General features: G+C 38.3%; 2 protein-coding genes across 4 annotated transcripts in view; both read right to left on the bottom strand.

Moving 5' to 3' along the window:
* LIMA1 (LIM domain and actin binding 1) overlaps positions 1 to 8343 on the bottom strand; it is a 77554-nt gene extending 69211 nt beyond the window's left edge. For 2 of the 3 annotated variants that reach the window (XM_054591123.1, XM_054591125.1), the window contains exon 1: positions 8230 to 8343. The gene's annotated coding sequence lies outside the window, so the exon portion shown is untranslated. Of the gene's footprint in view, positions 1 to 5789; positions 5811 to 8229 lie in introns of those variants that run through there. The other variant, XM_054591124.1, reaches the window with a different exon arrangement.
* The window catches only part of FAM186A (family with sequence similarity 186 member A), a 90068-nt gene continuing 75719 nt past the window's right edge, over positions 8326 to 22674 (bottom strand). Inside the window, exon 16 of the mRNA XM_054591509.1 lies at positions 8326 to 8673. Within this exon, the coding sequence (XP_054447484.1) occupies positions 8326 to 8673 (348 nt within the window). The remainder of the gene's footprint in view (positions 8674 to 22674) is intronic.

Below are 22674 nucleotides of genomic sequence, written 5' to 3'. Positions count from 1 at the left end.
ATAGGAAGATATTAGAACTGGTTAGTTACACTGTCTGGTTCAGCTCAATGTTAACAAGAAACCCCTTGTTTAAAGCTGTGGCTGAAAATCTTTCTAATCAATATACTCTCCGATTTCAGGGTGTATGGTAAGTATAATGAAAATATACTTTCCTTGAAGGTTCTCCATGGTTTTATTATTTTTCTTCTAGAGAAGGAAAGCAGAAGAAAACCTCTGGTTGCGTGAGGATTCCAGTCATTTGGATTCTAGTTTTGCTATATTTGCTTTTAAAAATGCAATGAGTGTTAAAAGACTAGTATGGGCCAGCAGTAATAACCATGGAAGTAGATGCTGACAGGTAGTAAAATAGTGGCCTGGATCTTGGGAACACCTTGGAAAACCTGCACTCAGATGGAACCGAATCCTCCCTGTCACAGTATCCAAACCTTTGTCTGGCTACCTTCAGAAATCCTCGGGGACTGATACCTGATTTGAACCCTGATGGAACTACCTCTGCTAATCGCCATTAAAACAACAACAACAGAGCTGTGGACTGTGAACCAAAACAAGAATTGTTAAGATGAAAAGTCTATCTTCAAGGCGTATTGATTCATTCAACAAATATTTATTAAGCACTTCCCATATGTCAAGCAGTTTTCTATTTGCTAAAGATACAACCTAAAAAGTGACAGACACGGTCTCTGCTCTCATGTAGCTTCCATTCTACTGTGGAAGCAGGACGATGAAATACTGTGATTAATGCTGTGAAGGAAATACAAAAAGAGTAACTGGAGTGGTGGTAGGAAAGGGGGCAGATGCTTTAGATAGCGGTCGGGGAAGGCCTCTTTGAGTGAATGACTGACATTTGAGCTGAAACCTGAATGATGGGGAGGATAAAGAAGGCCAGCCAGGTAAAGAGAAGATATGGGGGAGTTTTCCAGGCAGAGAAAATAGCAAATGCAAAGGCCCTGAGGCAGGAAGAATATGGGTAGGGAACGGATGAGAAGTATGAGATGATAACAGAGATGAATGGCAGCCAGACTAAAGAAGGATTTATAGACAGTGATAAAGATTTTAATTTTATTCTAAGTGTGATGTGAAGCTGAACACTGCTATATAATAGTGTTTGCAAGATGAGATATATTTCATGTACTCTGAGTATTTAATTGCTTATTATATGAATAATGACCATGAAATGAAAATGAAAGGCAAGGTTCTCACTTAGAAGGCTTCTAATCTTTTAAGGAAGCAATAATTCATAAAAGTAAAAATAAAGTGCTAAGTGAACACTAAGGAGGGACACTGATTCAAATAAGATATATTAGAAAAGGCTTTATTTTTTTTAACCAGCATTTTATTTGACCTCTTAAGAAAAAGGACTTCATCAGGAGTGGGAGGAGGGAGAGGAGCATAAGGCTGTGGGAACTGCATGAGCAAAGGCACAGAGGCAGGAAAAGACAGGGTGGGTCCAGGAAACCGGGAATCATTGTATGACTACAGTGCCAGGTGGGTGGGTAGTGATGTGAGAGATAAGCTTGGAAAAATAAGCTGTCAGGGTGTGGGAGTGGGGGGTCTTGAATGGCATGCAGAGAAACTTAGACTTAAATGACTTGGGCACTGGCTCCCCTTAAGTGTGTAAATGAATCTCTTGAGGTACTTTCTAAAACTGCAGAGTCCCAGTCCCCATCCCCGAGATGTGCTGATTTGTAGATTTATGTAGGACTTGGGAATCTAGCTTTTTAACCAACACCCCCAGGTGATTCTGAAACAGGTAACTGGGGGAACCATACTTTGAAAATCAGTGTTTTATTTTTTTTATGACAACTTTGGACTGAAAGGGAAAAACTGACGCCAACTCTAAGGACTGCTCGGGGATTTGAGCAAAAGAAGGGAATCTGAATTAGAAGACAGATGAAAGAGGCATCATCACACTTGGGGCAGAATCAACCAATGTTGGTGATTCAATGTGGGAGGAGAAAAGGACTGAAGTGTTCAAGACAACGTCAAGCTTCCTCCTTAGGGAAACTAGGTGGATGCAGATGCCTAATAATATATATACTACCCACGTAGTCTCCCAGGTAGCTGGAAATATGGATCTGAAGCTCAGAGATATGCAAAGGCACTGAACATATTGGTTTGGTATTCCAAAGTAAATTCAAGACAAATTAAAAATTAAATATAAAACATAAAACCACAGAAATGAGAAGCTAATCAAAGCAAATACTTAATCTATCTCTGGATGACAGAAGACCTTTATGCATAAAAGCAAGAAATGAAATCCCAAAGAAAAAGACCTATAGATAAGTACTAATATACACATGCACAAAATTAAAAGGCAAATAACTAAACATTTGACCAAGAACAAAGAATTAATATTCTTAAAATGAAGAGCTTACACAAATCACAAAGAAAAACACTAAGGATAGTTTTAGTATAAAATAGTGAAAGTTCTTAAATAACTTGGCTTGGCAACTCAAACTTCTTATGATAAGTAAGACTTGCTTTACATTCACTAGAGACTATGGTGCTTTGTGACAGATCAACAGGGCTTTTCAGACTTTCTTTACCAGGTTCCAAGTGTCAATCTTTGGGAGCGCCTAAAAAATACCAGTCTTTGCAACTTCTATTGTTCTTAGGGCACAAACACATTAAATTGCCACCAGACTCCACTAAGCTTTGCTACCCCTGTGGAAACTGCCTTTATTGGGTCCAGTCCTTCCTCCGACTTCATATATCTAAAGTGGGCAAAGGGTTAGGAATGGAAGAGAAAATAATTTCAGAATGTATAGTGAGTGAGCAGTGATCAAAAGCCATCCTTTCAGGACAGAGGTTGCATGGACTTTGGGATGAAGAGCTCAGCCATCTCATTTTACAGATGAAGCTCAGTGAGGATGAATGACTTACCCACAGTAACCTAAGTGGTTGGTTTCCAGCTCCAAGGTGGGAATCCCGACTCTCAGGCCAGCACCCTTCCCGTTTTGCAGTGCTGTTTTATCAACCACAAGCACAGGCTTCTCACAATAATGGGCATTTAAAACACCACAATTTAAACTTCTTGTACACTTTCTATTTTGTGACTCCACTTACTCAGTTTGGTCTAATAAAAACTATATTCCCTCCCCCAAATAAATGAAAAAACTCCAAACAGAAAAACAACAAAATGTTAAGATCCAAATAGAATGAGAATGGATTAAACAAGTTACAATTCACAGAAGAAATTGAAATGAATGTATGAAAATTGTTCAATCACTAATAATTAAAATTAATTATTAATTTTATTTGGTATTTATTTATTTATTCACATCACACTTAGAATAAAATTAAAATCTTTATCACTGTCTATAAATCCTTCTTTAGTCTGGCTGCCATTCATCTCTGTTATCATCTCATACTTCTCATCCGTTCCCTACCCATATTCTTCCTGCCTCAGGGCCTTTGCATTTGCTATTTTCTCTGCCTGGAAAACTCCCCCATATCTTCTCTTTACCTGGCTGGCCTTCTTTATCCTCCCCATCATTCAGGTTTCAGCTCAAATGTCAGTCATTCACTCAAAGAGGCCTTCCCCGACCGCTATCTAAAGCATCTGTTGGTAAATTTATTGGTATTAATAAAATACCAATTAAACCATGCTTATCAAATTAGTAAAGATTAAAAAATAATATTCAATGTTACAAAGAATCCGCTAAAATGGGCACTCAAAATCACAGCAAAAGACATAAAGTCTGGTTTTTATGAAAAGGGATTTTGCACAGCAGATTTTGTATTTTTAAATTTTCATGCCCTTTGACCCAGTAACTCATCTTCTGGGAATCTAACCTAAGGAAAGAATGAATGATTTGTACAGAGATTTATGCATAAACTTATTCTCAATTTTTTCACTTATTAATAATGTAATAATCAAAATACCCAAGTGCACAACTTAATTATGCAACATCAATATAATATGGTATTATCAAACATCCATTAAATTGTGTCCAAATTATTTTGATGCCATGAAAAATTATGACATGATGTAAAGTAAAAAAAAAAAAGGTTCAAAACTATATCTACTGTAATAGTATAAGCCCAATTATCTGTGTGTTTGTCAGGGTGCATACCAAAGGAAAAAAAGGCTGTAAGGAAGTAGACCAAATTACAGTTCTCTCTGGACAGATTATGAAATATTTTATATTCTTCATAATTAATTTTTCCACATTTTCTATAATTAGTATATGACTTATTTTTTAAATGTGTATATATGTTTCATATGTGCAAACAAAACAAGAATTTATATACATATAATATGAAAAAAGTTCTCTAGAAAGACAAATTTGCAAGTCATTCACATGGAGGTGTTAAAGCAGATCAAACTGCACAGGGAGAGAGTATATCAAGAATAAGATGCTGGACAGGGCCATAGCAAACACTCACTTTTAAGGGGCAAAAAGACTGAGTTAGTGAAGGGGCATGGGAGGGAGTGGTTTGATCAGAAGATGGAGAACCAGGTACCGTCATGTGAAGAAAGCCAAATAAAAGGAAGAACCAAAAAATCGTCCTCTCGGTCAAATGTCGCTAAGTGGCAAGAACAGTGACAGAGCCATTACAGGGAAATCGCTGGGTACTATGCAGACAGACAGATCTCCTCCAGTGCTGGAGGTGGAAGACAAATCCAAGCAAATGTTCCTGTTCAGTAAAACTGACAATGAGGAAAAGATGTCCTGGGCCATTTGTTTGATTTCAGTTTATGAAAGAAAAAATACTGTAGAAATCTAAAATCAAGTAAAAGCGTATCAGGATTACTGATCTATGAGTAAAAACAACAACAAAAAAATTGGCAACACTTTGGCATACAAGAAGAAACATGTTTGAGGGATAGTAAGGTTTTCCAAATAGTAAGCTATGTTACAGGATAAATGAGGGGAAAAAATAGCTCCATACATGTTATCAGAAGTACAAAAGAGTTGCATTTTTTTCTAAATATGAAACTTCTTAGTTTTAGAGTAGCATTGTTAAGAAATTCTTTGAAAGAAAATTTTAAAAAAGTACAATTTCATGGTATCATGTTACCTTCTTAAGACTGGACATGTAAAGTCTCTAGAAACATTTTCAAGTTTAAAGAAATAATTTGACGTGCTGAATAATGAATTGCTTGTTGGTTCAAACTTTGTCCTTTTCAGGAAAGGAGGTCTGCATAAGCTCAACAACTTGACTGAGTCTCAAGGACTTCACATCCAGCCACAGAATAAACATGTCAGTATGGTCCTACCAAGAGCACCATTTACCATAAAATCTCAATTTCACAATCATTAAGTAGAAACTACTTAATTTACAACCACTCATTTGTTTACTGAAGATCATTGAGAGTCTGTGTTAAATAATTTAACATCACCTGGAGATTACTGTACACAATCCAAAATAAAGTACTTTAACTTCCTATCAAAAAAAAATACAGTGAAAGACCATAACAACCTTTAAAAAACCTAACAGTCATTTTGTATGGAAATTCCTGGCTTCAGAACCAAGTTGCACACTTTTCTACCTGCAGAAAGAGTACAATTCCAATCTAAATGAAAGTTATCTATTTCTGAGTGTATGGAATTAAGAATTCCTGAAAACTAGTTTCATGGTCTACATAAATAATGACAAATTCTCCCAATTTGTGTGTAGGTGGTTAGGTGGCCTTTCATGGTAAACATGTCTAATGATCTCCCACACTCTCAACATTTTTTTTTGTCTGTGTGTTTTTGAATAACCTTTGTCCCTGAGAACTTCGTAAGAGAACAATGTAATCATTGTAGATACCCATTGTAGATATATGCAAATATACCTACTGCCTCTCCAAAAATTCCTGCTGGAGACCACCTCCCTAGAGTATAAACACAAAGAAAGGAGGTAAGCAATGTCAAAGAAATATGTTCAACAAGTAACATGGCTCAAATTATCAAATAAAACAACCACTATCTGTATAATTAACTACAGACTTCAGATCATCAAAACTCTACAAAGAATCCTAACACTTCTGATCCTTTCCTTCTACACCCATCTACCTATCCTATCCTTACCTCCAAAGAAAAAAAAGAAAGAAAAAGAGATTTTGAGGACACCTTAGCAAGAAAAAGTATGCTCTGTTACCAAGATGTGCTGTTAATAGAATTGTTTTCACTTCTGAAGTTTTATCTTCTTAGAATTATTGGAAGGTTGAAATCTGGCCCATCTTTTAACCAGAGTCTGGAATAAAGTTTGAATGTACCAAGTTAAACAAAGTTACACAATGGAGCAATTTTTACAAAATGGCACTGCTTTACTAACATTGCCAATAACTCTATTCTCTTCCCGGTAGCTCTACAGTTTAGGGACTGCCTGATAACAACACTTCCAGGCCCATTATAGAACAGTGAAAATAGCTCCACCAACCATTTAATGAACTGCTACAGAATTAACAACAGGACCTAATCCCATCTTCAAAAGGCCATAACGTTGACAGAACACAACGTAAAAAATATGAATGATACAAATTCATGAACTGAAGAGAACCCTTGTACTGAAAGGTTTTTTTTACTATTGTGGTTGGTTGGTTTGTTTTTAAGGAAAACTGCAAGACAGAATTAAAAATAAACTATTCTCTGTGCTCTGACAGCTCTCTGGGCTGATCTCTAGTATAGCACTGACCTCCCCAATACTGTAAATTGTATCCACTGATCTGTCTAACCCATTTGATTTTAAGCTCTCTTACAGCAGGGACAATTGGAACTTTGAATCCACAGTAGGACTGACAAAACCAGAGGCACTCAATAAATGTTTTATCAAAAAAAAAATGAAATAATTTTCTACAGAAGTTATGTATTTTCATGCTATATGTTTTTCTATTGATGGAAAATAATGAAATATATTCCTTCCCCTCACCCCCACCCCCCTTATAATCTTCTCTTCTGCTAACTCTATAGCTTTTTAAGGTCTACCTAACTCTTTCCTAACATGATCATCCTTCATCCAGGCTATAACTCCACAGGAACTTAGAAATGTTTGTTGAGGGTTATTTTCTTTTGTGTCTATATCAGACCTCAGAACAAAGTGTTATTTCATGGTTCCTAAAATATTCATCATTTGTGTATAGTATTATTAACTATGCAGATAAACAGTATTCCATTTAACCACTTAAATCAAGAACAAAAGAAAGACTATCTCATGCAAAAGAAGACCTCCTCCCTAAAGGGGCATTGTCTTAAAGGCTGATAATTCCCTAAGTATCTTGACTAACTTAAAAAGTCAAGTTGATAGAACCATCTGGATTAGGCAGCTTCTTGAAAGCTGGAATTAAGTGAAAGACAATAGTAGTTCAAATATCTCTCACCAGGATCAGCTAAACTCTGTTGTTGTAAGCACCAGAAGGAGGTAAGGACGCGTGCCAGATGGTTTGCTCCTAGCACCTACAACTTCAAGTTTAGTAGGTGTAGCCAGGGGTGTACGGTTACCTTATATTAACAGCTACCTACGTTGGTGACAGGTGCCAGAAATATATACATGATAGCGATTCGGGGATGATACATCCAGCTGCTATATTCTCAACATACCTCAAAAGGATATAAGTGCCTTAAGCAGAGTTCAACTGGTAGAAAGGAAGGGCAGAAAAATAGAAGAGGGAAAGAATGGCTGAAAATGAAGAAGAGAAAAGAAGAGTTGAATATCATAATACTATGGCCCTGGGAAATAGAATTTAGATGAACTGCCACCTTCCTCCGCCACACCAAATATATATATTTATATATTATATAAAAGGAGCGTTTCCGCCCTAGCGGGTAGCTTAATTTGTTGGAGCGTCTTCCTGATAAACCAAGGTTGCGGGTTCCATCTCTGGTCAGGGCACATACAAGAAGCAACCAATGAATACATCGGTAAGTGGAACAACAAATCCATGTTTCTCTTTCTCTTTCTCCCTCTCTCTTTCCTCCTCCCTCTTTCCCTCCCTCTTCCTTCCTCTCGCTCTCTAAAAATTCTATACATTTTTTTTAAAGAAGGAGTTCCTACCAGCTCCCGCCCTCAGGCAGCAAAGGTTCAGCCCTATATAACTGCTTCCAATCCCTAAGTAGTACCCAAAAGTGAGAAAACAGCAGAGGATCAGCGGTTCCTCCACTCCCTCTTTCCAGGGTAAGGGGATCGCTCTTCTTGTGCTCCCCTCGCCCCAGGAGTCGCGGGAGAAAGAAGGTGTGGAGGAAAGCCGAGGTCTCCGCGCACTCTCCGGCTGTGAAGGATGTGGAGCGAAAAGGCCCTTACCTGGCTAACAGCGGTCTTTTCTCTGTAGTGCTTCCAGCCCTACCACAGGTCCCAGGCGCTGTGCCTTGCGCACCTGTCGCGACCTAGCTGCAGCACCTACAGCTCCTGCGGCCCCGCCCCAGTCCAGCTCAGAGCCCCGCCCTGAACCCCGCCCACCGCCGCGGGCGCGCGCACGCCAGACCGCCTCCCTTGCGGCCTCGGGGCGAGCGTGCGCGTCGCCTGCTCCGCGCCGTTTCTTCCCGGCTGCTGGTGCTGGGCCCAGCCGAACAGTGAAGGCCCTTTGGGAGGCGGGGCTGCTTTTCCTGAGGGTGTGTCTAAGTCTCTGTGCTGCTCGCGAAGGAATCCACGTATCTTTTGGTTCTCAGGCCAGCGCTCAATCCAGTGAGCCTGACGAGCCAGGGTTGGAAATCCACATATTTTATCCGCCTTGGGCTTTGTGCTTCTCTAATTGGACATTAATTAACTCTCTTGACTCAGAGTCACCAGAGTGACTCAGGATCGCCTGGGGGGGTTTGCCCTAGGCCCAGCTAGGCCAGTTCCCCGTCAGGTTCCTGGTGTTTTAAGGGTAAGTTCATTGAAGGGTGGGTATTTTAGAGGAAGCTGTGCTGTGTAGTGGAAAGAGCTATAAATCAATCCTGTCTCGACCGCTTGACATTCATCAAGTTGCTTCATCTCAGTAGAGCTGAATTACCTCTTGGAAGGGATTGGACAAGGGCAAACCTCCAAGTTCTCCAGCAGCTCTAACTGGCATAGGTGGGCACAGGTAACCAGGTTCTCGGAGATCGTGGACAAAAAATTTAACCGAACGCACAGAGTTTAGAGCAGAAAGCGAGAGAAAGCAGATTTATTAAGCCCCACAGAACATGGGAGCAGGCCAACTCTGAGCAGAGCAGAGCAGAGCCTAACAGCCCCGAACTCAGGGGCCAGAGGGCTTTTATTCCTTTGAGGTGGATCTCCCATGATATCCTTGATTGGCTACCGGGAAAGAGGTCCCTCAATGATAATTTATTATAATGAAGCAGGGGTCAGGTAGCATCTTCTGCACAGGTGCATTCCTGATTCACTAAGATTCAATGCTTTTCCAGAAAGCAGGAACTACCAGTCTTAGAACAGGGTCTCTGCCCCTTATACATGTTCTTTATCTTAGCCCTGGGGTATCTCTGGAGTTTCCTCCTTCCTGACTATCTCCTGCCTCATAGCTTTTCACACAATACGAGTATGCAATATCTAGAAAATGCATTCCCATGCATGTGGAGTTACGTCAATATATCCTATCCCCCTACAAATTATAATTAAAAAAGAAGGCAATAATGGCCCTTATTCACCAAGAAGCCTAACCTGGGTCAGAGTTTTGGACCTAGATTTGAAACAACTCAGCCACTTAGCAACTTAGGCTAATTACTTGCTCTTCCAAAGCCTCCCTTCCCACCCTTTTGAAAATAGAGTTGGTAGCCCTAGATGGTGTGGCTCAGTGTATTGAGCACCTGCCTGTGAAATGAAAGGTCACTGGTTTGACTCCCAGTCAGGGGACAAACCTAGGTTGTGGGCCAGGTCAGCTGGGGGTGTGGGAGAGGCAACCAATCATTTCTCCTTCCATTCCCCTCTCTCTAAAAGGAAATACCGGTAAATAAAATTTAAAGAGAAAATAGAGTCAGTGCACACGGTTGGCTTTTACCAGTTTGCAAGGCTGATTGCTAGAGTTTCATGGATTTTATGAGCTAGTTAGTAAGCATAACCACTATTAAAAATCAAATTTTATAAAATTATAGTTAAATATGTTAAAAACTGGTAAATACTCAAAATTCATCCCTTCTTTTTTTAACTTCACTTGACTAATAACTCTGCTCTTGAGGTTGTCCATCTGTAGGATGGAAATACTGTGTAATATATGTACCTCTTCCCAACTCTTGAGTTCAGAGATGTCTCATTTGCAGCATAAAATTGGCTGCAAAAGGAATGTTTACATCATGGAAATTGGCAAATGCTACAAATCAGGACTTGGTTCATGTTTTGTTGATTTTCTAGACCAATTATCTGCAACTCTTTCTGTAAATGACCAAAAAGTAAGTATTTCAGGTTTTCCAGCATGTATAGTCTTTGTCACAACTACTCAGAACTCTTAAATTTAAAATGGGCGTGGCCATGTTCCCATGAAGTCTTATTTACAAAAATAGGCAGTAGGCTTGTGGAGAAAATATTGATAATGTAGAATTAAACTTTGTCACATGACCTAACATTGTGAGGAGTACAAAAAATTGAAGAACTCTAACAGTATTTGAAAACTGTTAACTAGTTCATGAATGACATTCCAACATACTTCTTCACTGTTTTACTTTTGTCTTACTGGTTAACTTAAACAAAAATAGCCAACATCCATGTCTGAACTACATTTTTGGGGCAGATGTGTCATTTTTGACAAATCAAATGGTAATCAAGCATTTATTCATAGTCTGGTTTTTATGAAATATTGTTGGAAAAAATCAAAGCTGACTTTTTAAGAAATAGCAAGCCATACCTAAGGTATAGGTATTAAAAAAGCAACATAACTATTTTAGTTTAAAATTCATGCTATTTCTGGGCTTCTGGTCAAGACGGCAGCATAGATAAAAGGAGTATTCACATCCTCCCACAACTACATCAAAATCATAACTAAACTACAGATCAATCATCATCTAGAGGTGCCTGAAATATAGATGAACAGAAGTCCTCCAATTAAGGATATAAAGAGGCAACATGGAGACTGGTAGGAGGGGTGGAGACATGGAATGGGTGGGCCCACACCCACATATGGTGGATAAAAATCAAGAAGGATGTTTCAGAATCGCAGGTCACCCCTGAGGAGAGAGGGATCCAAGCCCCACACACCAGGCCCCCAGCCCAGGGTTCCAGGGCCAGGTAGAGAAGTCTCCATAACTTCTGGGTGTAAAAATCAGTAGGGATTGTGGTTGAATGAGATGGATGGCTTCTGGAGTCCCAGACATGCCTCTTACAGGGCCTGCATACCAGCTTACTTGGACTTAAATCACTTTGAGCTCTAATGCTGGGGCAGGAGCTCAAAGGTACCAGGGATGTATGGGGAAGAACTGAATTGTGTAGCATCAGGGTAAGAGCTTGGAGGGACAGGTTATTCCTAGAGAGAAGTGCTGGCAGAGTCTATCGTTCCTTTTCCTTTCTTTTTTTCAAGGTGCTCCCTTTTTATTTTATTTCTAATTTTTTTATTTATTGATTTTAGAGAGAAAGACAAAGGAGGGACAAACAAAGAGAGAAATATTGATTTGTAGTTCTACCTATTTATGTAGTCATTGGTTGATTCTTGTGTGTGCCCGGACTGGAGATCAAACCCACAACCTTGGCATATCAGGACGATGGTCTTAACCAACTGAGATACCCGGCCAAGGCTATGTTGTTCCTTTTTTGAACCCCTCAGAGCCAGCAGGTGGGTGCCATATCTGGATCTCCATCAACCTGGCTAATGCTGTTTACCCTGCCCTTAGTGATTCCCTGAGACCCTGATTCACCCAACTTTTGGGCCCACCAAAACTGTTTCCAGTGGCTTTTCCATACAGACATGCTTCATGCTTCAGACTTTTCTAAAATTTCTCAAATAAGCAGCATCTGCCCTTCGCGCTCCATATCTCTCACTAAGTGGCCCCAAGACTGGCACTGGCAGCAGCCAGCCTTAGTTCACAGCTTGGCCTCTCCTGGGCACCTCCAAGCCCAACACAAATATCAGCCATCTCACTTTGTAGCTCCTGCTGGGTGGCTCCAGGAAGATCATAAAAAGTGGCTGACCTAGGCCTGCATCTTCTGGGAGGCTCCAGAGCCAGTGCACCTAGTGGACAGCTCCAGACCGTGTCAAAGCACCACCCAATCAAGTCCACAAACCATACACTCAAGGGGCAGACTCAGCAGGCACCAGAGCCACACTCAAGTGGGCCTGCTCTGTCGGGTGGGCTCCCACACAGCTGATCCTCCACAGTGGTTGGTGGTTGCAGCCTCCTTGCAGCCAATCAACTTGGGGGTAAATCCCTCCTAGTGATTTGCCAAAAGCAATCAAGGCTCAACTACAGCTCGAGGGTATACATAGCCCATATTGTGGGGGGAGGCTCACCCAGGCTGCCCAGCTCAGGTGAATGGGTGGGAAGGCTGTGACGGTTTACCCTACAGGACACCACCTACATAAGGCCACTCTACCAAGCCCAGGAGACATAGCAGCTCTACTTAATAATACATAGAAACAAACACAGGGAGGCTGTCCAAATGAGACAAAGAAACATGGCCCAAATGAAAGAACGGAACAAAATTCCAAAAAAATTAAATGAAATGGAAACAAGCAACCTACTAGATACAGGGTTGAAAAACAATGGTTATAAGGATGCTCAAGGAATTTAGGGGAAGAGGAGATGAACTTAGAACTTAGCAATGAGCTAGGAAACATAAAAACTGAACTAGAAATCAAAAATGAACCAGTCAGAAATGAATAATGCATTACAGGGAATCAACATGGAGTAGATGAAGCAGAGGATCAAATCAGAGCTTTGGACAATAAGAAAACAGAAAACAATCAGAATAACAAAAATAAAAAAAGAATACAATCCTGGCCAGATAGTTCAGTTGGTTAGAGGTAGTCCTGATATGCCAAAGTTATGGGTTCCATCCTTGGTCAGGGCATATATGAGAATCAACTAATGAATACATAAATAAGTGGAACAAAAAATCATCCCTCTCTCTCTTCCTCTTCTTCTCTCCTTCTCTCAATGACAACATCAATAAAACCAAAATAGTAAAAAAAGGAAGGGAAAAAAGAATCCAAAAGAATGAAGATAGTGTAAGAAGCCTCAGGGCAACTTCAAGTGTACTAACATTTGCATCATGGGGGTGCCAGAAAGATAAGAGAATGAGCAAGGAATTGAAAAATCTATGTGAAAAGCCCTGGCTGCTGTGGCTCAGTGGATAGAGTGCTAGCCTGCGAACCAGGGGGTTGCTGGTTCAATTCCAAGTCAGGACACATGCCTGAGTTGCAGGCCAGTTCCCCAGTCGGGGGTGCTCAAGAGGCAATCACACATTGATGTTTCTCTCCCTCTCTTTCTCCCTTCCTTCCCCTCTCTCTAAAAATAAATAAATAAAATCTTAAAAAAAAAGAAAAGAAAACCTATGTGAAAAAATAATGATGGAAAACTGCCCTAATCTGGCAAAGGAAATACACAAATGCATCAATGGAGCATGATGAGCCACAAAGATGAACCCAAAGAGGGCCACACCAAGATATGTCATAATTAAAAATGCCAGGTAAAGATAAAGAATCTTTAAAGCAGCAAGAGAAAAGCAGTTAGTTTTTCAGAAACTAACAGAAACTTTGCAGGCCTGAAGGGAGTGGCAAGAACTATTCAAAGTGATGGGAAAAAAAAAGAACCTACAACTAAGATTAGTATATCCAGCAAAGCTATCATTTAGAATCAAATGACATATAAAATGCTTCCCAGACAGAAAAAGCTTAAGGATTTCATTGCCATCATTACCACCAAACCAGTATTACATGAAATGTTAAAGGGTCTTCTTTAAGAAGAAGAATGAAAAAAAAGATAAAACATACAAATAATAAAATGACAATAAATGAATGTCTACCAACAATATTGAATCTAAAAGACAAATGAACAAGCAAACAGAAACAGACTCATAGATAGACACAGAGAATATTTTGATGGTTGCCAGAGGGGAGGGTGGTTGAGGGATGTGTGAAAAAGGTGAAGGGATTAAGAAGTACAAATTGGTAGTTACAGAATAGCCATGAGATGTAAATTACAGCATAGGGTATATAGTCAGTAATACTGTAGTAACTATGTATGGTGTCAATGGGTATGAGATTTATCAGGATGATCACTTAGTAAATTATGAAATGTCTAATCACTGTATACCTCAAACTAATATAATAATGTCTGTCAAGTATAATTGAAAAAAATTATTTAAAGTCAAAAAATAAATGTAATAAAAATTAAAAATAAAAATATAAATAAAAAAAGAAACATCATACCCTCTCCCAAATCAGTCTCTGTTGTACTTCACAGCTAACATTCTTGGTAGCTATTAATCAATAAGTGTGTGAGGTTCAAAAAGAAAAGCAATTAATCTGTCCCAAAGAGAAACACCCACAGTCTGGGCATAAAATAGTTTCCAAAACTGAACCTTGCTCTGATCAGTGTGGCTCAGTTGGACATCATCCCACCAAGTGAAAGGACACTGTTTTGATACCTGGTGAGGGCACATGCCTGGGTTGTGGGTTTGGTCCCCTGTTGGGGCATGTAAAAGAGGCAACCAATTGATGTTTCTCTCCCACATCTGTGTTTCTCTTGCTCTCTTTCTCCTTCCCTTCCCTCATCTAAAAATAAATAAATGAAACCTTTAAAGAGAAACCAGTCCTTGGTTTATGATGGTGTAATGTTATCAGCTCCATTAAAAACAAATAAACAAAAAAAAAACCCCAACCTAATTTGCATAAGGTATATCTCTGAATCAACAGCTAAACAATGAAAAAACCCCCCAATATTTAAAGTAAAAAATTATAAAAATATTATAATAACAAAATTTTTATGTTAATCCCCAAGTGGTATTGTGAATTTGTTGACATAACAAAATTGTTTTTAAGATTCTGATTCCTAAAATGCCAAAGTAACAGTGATTTATTGTTTTTTTAAAAATCTGAAGAATTTTAAAATAGATACAGAAAATAATGGTAGGAGTAAAAATTGTGTGATACCTATGCTAATGGAAACAAATCTCAAAGTCATTGAATGACCAATCATTGAAGAAAAGCCATCATGTTTATCAAAGGAAGAAATAGATAGCTTTGTGCTTCCAGATTGTTGGAATGAAAAACAGTGTTATCGTTTCCAGAACTGTACAAATGGCTTGAAATAAAAGAATGGATGTAAGGATTGTTTGACAGTTCAGCCTTTAGGAGTGACAGCAAAAAAACATGTCCATTGGTCCAAGGAATGGAGGGCATATTTAGTAACCCCAAATGGTACTGATAAAACTAGCAGGCAAACTTCTGAAAAAAAAAAATTAGGGAACACAATTTTTTTAAAAGACTGTACTAGAATTCAAGATTTGTTAGATGAATCAACTAATGACTCAATTTTCAATTTACTGTATAAATTAAGTAAAGAAACATTGATAATATCATAGAAGTTTTTTAATTTTTTAAAATGTTTATTGATTTTAGAGATAGAGGAAGGGGTAGAGAGAGAAAGAAAAGCATTGACGTGAGAGAGAAATATTGATAGGTTGCCTCCCACATGCAGGCTGACTGGGGATTGAATCCATACCCTAGGTAGGAGCCCTGACTGGGAATCGAACCTACAACCTTTGGTGTACAGGAAGGTGGTCCAACCACCTGAGCCACACTGGCCAGGGCTATCATGGAAATTTTTAATATTCTTTATAGTTTAATAAAACATAATAGGTATTTGCCTAATAGTGAGGGGGAAATATAGAGTTAAATGAGAAAAATGGAGTCGATATAGGCAGTTCTTTACGTACATGATACAGTGCAACAAGAACAGCAGAATATATTGCAAAAGAAATTATGAAAAAATATTATAGAATATAGAATATTTAGAATATATAGAATATAAAAGAGAATGCCAGATATGTGCTATAATTGATTAGGCATCTATAGTTTTAAATCAAAGCACCTAGTGATTAATCTCCCATATGTAGTTGAATTAGTTTCTGTACCGTTGATATTTGTTACTTCAGAATTGGTATCAGCCACAACTGAATATATTTCTGATACATACTATCTACTTTAAATGATTGTGGCTTTGATAATGAATATTTATAAGTGAACTGAATTGTATTTTTGTTCTAATGGTGTTCATACAGTAGTGGGAAGGAAGTCGGCAGTAACTACAAATTTGTTAGAAAATTTTTCTGAAGTCATCATTTGGCACTGTTTAAATCATTGACTGCAATTCAGTATCTAAAACAAAATAAGTCAATTGTTTAAAAATATTCAGGGTAAAATTTATTCTATTTATCACCAATCCAATAAAAATAAAGTTAAGCTAGAAACTATAGCTAAAGAATTTGAAATTGAAATTATTAAAAGTGGTCAAGTACTATGGTTGAGAAGGGCAACATGTCGTTTACACACTGCCACTGCTGTATGTCAGGCATATCCTGACATATGCATGTATTTGTCTCATTCTTTTTCTTCTGGTTTGGCAAAGAGGTTAGCTAACATTAATTTCTTGCACAGCCTTGTTTTAGTGATTAACATTTTTGAAGAATTTTCATTGCCTTCAATTTCATTGCAGTCAAGATGAACTAACATACAGAAAGTAAAAAAATAATCAAATGCACTATAAAAGCTTTGTAAAATATAGAATTGGTATTAGCACGAATCTTGTGTTAAAGACTTGTCAGGTAAGTTTAAAGCATTCCATTTAATAAAAGTAAATATGAAGTTCCCTCTGTGAATATATTAACAAAAAACAATGAATTTATCTCTTTTATTAGAAACAAAGCATTTTTAATTATTTTGATTTATTAGAACCATCTTCTTGGCCTTATGAAGAAATAACTTCACTATGGAAAGATGATGGAGCAAAATTGTTTCATTTAAGTGAAATTTTAAAACATGAGACTCTGGCCAGGTAGCTCAGCTGGTTACAGTCATCCCAATATGCCAAGGTTGCAGGTTTGATCCTGGTCAGGGCACATACAAGAAACAACTAATGAATGCATAAATAACTGAAACAACAAGTTGATGTTTCTCTCTCTTCTTCCCTCTCTCTCTCTTCTCTCTAAAATCAATAGATAAACATTTAAAAAATAAAACATAAATTTTATTAATTTTAATATGAATTTTAATAATTTTCAGGATATTGTAGATATTAATATAGAATCAATTAATGTTACAATCCCAGCAACTATACAAAAATCTAAGAAGATAGCACTTTTGCAGTAAGTACTGTTAAAGTTGAATTTGTATGAGGTGAGAAATAGTAGCTTACTAGAAGATCATGTATTAAACTTAATCACAAGAAATTTTTTGGAAAAATAGTTAGCAGATTAGGATATTCAAATGATAAGTTATACCATTACCCTTTGCTTTTCTTCTCTGTTGGGTCCTTTGTTTTATCACTACTGATTTCTCATCATTGGCACCATTAATGTTAATTCTATATTCTGTTTTTTTTTTAAGATTTTATTTGTTTATTTTTAGAGAGAGGAAGGGAAGGAGAAAGAGGGAAACATCAATGCATGGTTGCCTCTTGTGCGCCCCCCTACTGGGGACCTGGTCCGCAACCCAGGCATGTACCCTGACTGGGAGTCGAACCAGCAACCCCTTGGTTTGCAGGTCAGTACCCAATTCACTGAGCCACACCAGCCAGAGCACATTCTATATTCTTTATTACAAGGGACTATCCATATTCAAATGTGTAATTAATTAATTAATTTTTAATATTTATTTATTGAACTTTGTGGGGGGGAGGGAGAGAAAATTATTGCTTTGTTGTTTCCCTTATTTATGCATTTGTTGGCTACCTCTTGTGTGTTCCTGACCAGGGATCAAACCCACAATCTTGGCAAGTTGGGACGATGTTTTAGCCAACTGAGGTAGCCAGCCAGGGCTAATTTATTTTTAAATGCTCCAAAGTATTCCATTGACACCTATGCCACTACTGATGGACATTTAAATTATTTTTTATTTTTTCACTCTTATAATCAATGTTCAAAGGATATCCTTATACTTGTAGTCTTGAGTTTCTTGGAACATACCTCTAGCTTACCCTCCCATCCACAGTGTGAGATCTCATTTCTCTACATCCTTGCCAAAGTTGGTATTATCAGACTTAAATCTTTGTCAGTTTGATTGGTATGGAATAATAATATCATTGGTTAATTTGCATTTATCTAGTTGATAATGAGAATAAATATCTTTTTGATTCTTATTGGCCATATGCATTTTTTTTTGTTGTGAATTGCTTACTCAAATCATTTGTTTATTTTCTTCCTACTTCATTTACTATAGTTATTTTTCTATAGTCCCTCCTGGCACTTGTTCATTGGTATACATATTTTCCATTACATAAATAAAATTTTATTATTTACATAAATAAAATAAATTTTCTTAACTTCATTCATATTTCTTCTAAGTAGAAGTCATTCATTTTTTTCATTCAGTAAATTTTTATTAGTGCCTATTATATTCCAGGTGCAGTGTTAAGCACTGGGAGATTCAGTGGAGAACAAGACAGTGATTCAGTTAGACAAATAAGTCAGTAGGCTGCTTTAGATAAGTACTATGATAGGGGAAAAGGCAGGAGGCTGTAGTAGCTCTTAGAAGGGGTACTTAACTCAGACTTGGGAATCAGTTGTCCTCCTAGAGGAACTGATGTCTAAACTGAATGGAAAATAGGAATTAGTAAGGTAGAAGTGTGGGTGTGTTTGGTTGGTTAATTTGAAGGGGTAGATAGATGGGGTAGGTTCAACAGGGGAGAACAGAGCATAGCAGGGGTATGCTTTCTTTAAAAATGGAGGGGAGGAATTAGTCCTGGCTGGTGTAGCACAGTGGACTGAGTGCCGGCCTGCAAACCAAAGGGTCATGGGTTCAATTCCCAGTCAGTGCACCATACCTGGGTTGCAGGCCAGGTCCCCAGTAAGGTGCACATGACCTGCAACCACACACTGATGTTTCTCTCTCCCTCTTTCTCCTTCCCTTACCCTCTCTCTAAAAATAAGTAAATAAAATCTTTTCAAAAAACTAATAAAAAAATAGGGGGGGTTCAATATAACTTAAGTCTAGGATCCAGGAGGCGATGGTCACTAATGAAGCTGAAAAAGTATTCAGTGGCCAGATTGTACAAGGCATTGTAAGACGTGTAAGCAGTTTGAACTCTTCTGTAGGAGAACTGAGGAACAGTAAATATTGTGCCTTAAAATATGGACTACATACCTCAGAATCACCTAGAAGTCTTGTTAAAAAAATGCCCATTCCTATACTTTACCCCAGATCTACTGAGTCAAAGTCACTGGGTTAAAGCCCCCAAATCTGTATGTTTTTACAAGACTGACAAGTCATTTCTTACACACATTGAAGTTTGTACAGTATAGTAATGTATTTCAGGCCAGGGAATGACATGATCAGATGTGTATTCTAAAGAGATAATTTTGGTTGGAATGTGAAGAATTGTTTGAAAGTTGGCAGAACTGGAGCATAGAAGACCCATTAGGTGGCTGTTGAAATAATCTAGGTGAAAGATGTTGATGGTCTGATCTAGAGGAGGATTAGAGTTGGAGAAAAGTAAATGAACTAGAGAGGTGTGAATGGCAAGTTATTTGGAAGATGATTTGTCAAGACTTAATGGTTTGCTTGGATATGGAGGTGACTCCTGCAACTGGATGAATGCTGGTGCTATTTCCTGATTTGGAGAAGGCAAGAAAGCTAGCAAGTTCCTGGTAATAGTGGTGGAAGAGTAGGATGGAAAGACACCAAGTTCAACTGTGAGGCTGTTAGTTTTAAGAGGGACTTAAAAAAAAAAAAAGATACCCAGTAGGCAACTGGAAGATAGTTCTGTAGTCACTAAGAGAAAGTCTGGGTTTAAGATATAGCTACAGCAGAGGCAGATTTGCTGCGAAGCTGATGAAGTTAATCTTCAGGTCTCTTGCAAAGCCCCTAGTAAGGATCTGAGATAGGCCCTAACAATTATATATATAAACAGCTATATTAATTTTATTAAGGGGGTCTCCCAATTGTGTAAGCTTCAGACCTCACAAAACCTTCGATCTGGCTCTGAGCTATGGGTCAAAATCATCAGCATACAGAGAGTAATAAAGGATCCTGGAAAGGATGAGATTGCCTTAGAGAATTGATAGTAGTTTCCCTGTATCTGTGGTTTCACCTTCTGATGTTTCAGTTACCCATGGTCAACTGTGGTCCAATAATATTAAATAAAAAATTCCAGAAATAAACAGTTCATAAATTTTAAATTGCATGTCATTCTGAGTAGTGTGATGAAATCTCACACTGTCCTGCCTGGGATGTCAATCATCCCTTTTGTCTGGTATATCTATGCTATATATACTACCTGCCCGTTGGTCACTTAGCCATCTTGGTTATCAGATTGACTGTCACAATATTGTAGTGCTTCTGTTCAAGTAAACCTTATTTTACTTATTAATGGCCCCAAATTTCAAGAGTAGTGATGCTGGCAATTTGAATATGCCAAAGAGAAGCCATAAAAAGTGGAAGTTCTCAACTTCATAAGGAAAGAAAAAAAATAATATGCTGAGGTTGCTAAGATCCATGGTAACTTGTATCTGTGAATTTGCCTAATTTATAAACTTTATCATTGGCATGTATGCATAGGAAAAAACATAGTGTATATAGTATTCAGCACTATATACAGTTTCAGGGTTCACTGTGTGACTTAGAACATATCTCCTGCAGATAAGAGGGAACTACTGTATAACCTAAAAAAAGAACAGAGGTCTTATCATTTTACACATAATTTTCCAAGCATGACTGCTATTTTAAATTAAGCATAAAGAAAAATCAGGAACAGAACCTCTGGTCAAGATGGAGGTGTAGGGAAATACAGGTCACCTCCTTGCACAACCACAGCAAAAATTACAGCCTAAACTACAAAACAGCTGTTGCCCAGAATCATCAGAAGGTTGAGCTGCATGAAAGTCCAACAACCAAGGAATTAAAGAGGTCACATTCATCCAGATGGGTAGGAGAGGCAGAGGGGTGGAGATGCAGAATAGGCGGTCCCACACACATGTGTGGTGGATAAAAATAGGGAGGGATATCTCAGGAGTGAGGGATCCCAGCCCCACACCAGACCACCCAGCCCAGGGTTCAAGTGCCAGAAAGGTAAGTCCCCATAGCTTCTGGCTGTAAAAACCAGTGGGGGTTGGGGTGGTGGAAGGAACTGCAGATTCTCAGACATCTCCTCTTAAAAGACCCACAACAGACTTAGGACTTACGCAGACTCACTCCCCCTCAGTTCTAGCACTGAGGCAGCAGCTGGAAAGGCACCACTGGCATAAGGGGAGTAGCGTCTGGCATCAGGGCAAGTGCCAGGGAACAGCTTTCTCTTGGACAAAACTTCAGAAGCTAGGAAGCAGCATTGCCCCCATTTTGAGCCCTCCCCCATACAGAGCCACAGAATGGTGACACCATATTGGAGACTCCATCAACCTGGTTCGTGTGGGATGCCCTCCCCTGGCTATTACCTAAAGCTTTGCCTTTCTAAAACAGGCCATGCTACTAAGACAAGGAATCAAAGTAGCTCTGCCTAATATATAGAAACAAACACAAGGAGGCTGCCAAAATGAGGAGACAAAGAAACATGGCCCAATGAAAGAACAGAACAAAACTCCAGCAAAAGAATTAAACAAAAAGGAGATAAGCAATCTATCAGATTGTAACACTTTGGAGAAAGTGTTAGAAGGGTAAGAGGTTAGGAGGGTAGAAGGGTAGGAGGAAGCAGGCTAGGAGGGACTGGCAAGAATATTCAAAGTGATGAAATCAAGGACCTACAACCTAGATTATTCTATCTGGCAAAGCTACTATATAGAATGGAAGGGCAGATAAAGAGCTTCCCAGACAAGGTAAAACTAAAGGAGTTCATCATCACCAAATCAGTATTATATGAAATGTTAAAGGGACTTATTTAAGAAAAAGAAGATCAAAACTATGAACATTAAAATGGCAATAAATTCACAACTGTCAACTAAATCGACAAAACAAACTAGGCAAACAAGCAGAAGAGAAACAGTATCATAGATATGGAGATCATTTAGAGGGTTATCAGCTGGGAGGGGGAAGAGGAAGTATGGGGGAAATGGTGAAAGGATTAAGAAGTACAAATTGGTAGGTACAAAACAGACAGGGGAATGTTAAGAACAGTATAGGAAATGGAGTGACCAAAGAACTTATATGCATGACCCATGGACATGAACTAAGAGGGGGGAATGCCAGAGGGAATGAGAAGTACCCAGTGTAGAGGAGCTTGGGGGAAAATCAGGACAACCATTAATAGCACAATCAATAAAATATATTAAAAAAAGAAAAATCAGAAACAAAACATCATAAAAACAAATTAGAAAGAATTTATGGTCATACAATACACTATGGTTTAGTTGAACTTAAAAGCTTTATATGTTTATAATAAATTGTTATATACACTTGCCTTTTTGAGTACATTCATGAGGAGTCATTTTGGTAACTGTGTATGAAAAAATTAAATTATTTTTTCTAAATCTCAAAAGAGGGAGGAAAATTTAAATTGAGAAGCTTTGTGGTTTTTATCTAAATACTTATAGAATCATATAAATATGTACTACAGGGTGGGGCAAAAGTAGGTTTGCATTTTTTGGTATGGAAAATAATGCAATAATTAATAAATAATAATAATACAAGAATAAACT

This window comes from Pteronotus mesoamericanus, unplaced genomic scaffold (genome assembly GCF_021234165.1).
Source record: "Pteronotus mesoamericanus isolate MK-2021 breed Mesoamerican mustached bat unplaced genomic scaffold, CSHL_Meso_final scaffold_21, whole genome shotgun sequence".
Taxonomy (NCBI): Eukaryota; Metazoa; Chordata; class Mammalia; order Chiroptera; family Mormoopidae; genus Pteronotus; species Pteronotus mesoamericanus.
Note: the sequence above shows the minus strand (reverse complement) of the source record. Positions and strands in the feature narration are given on the sequence as shown.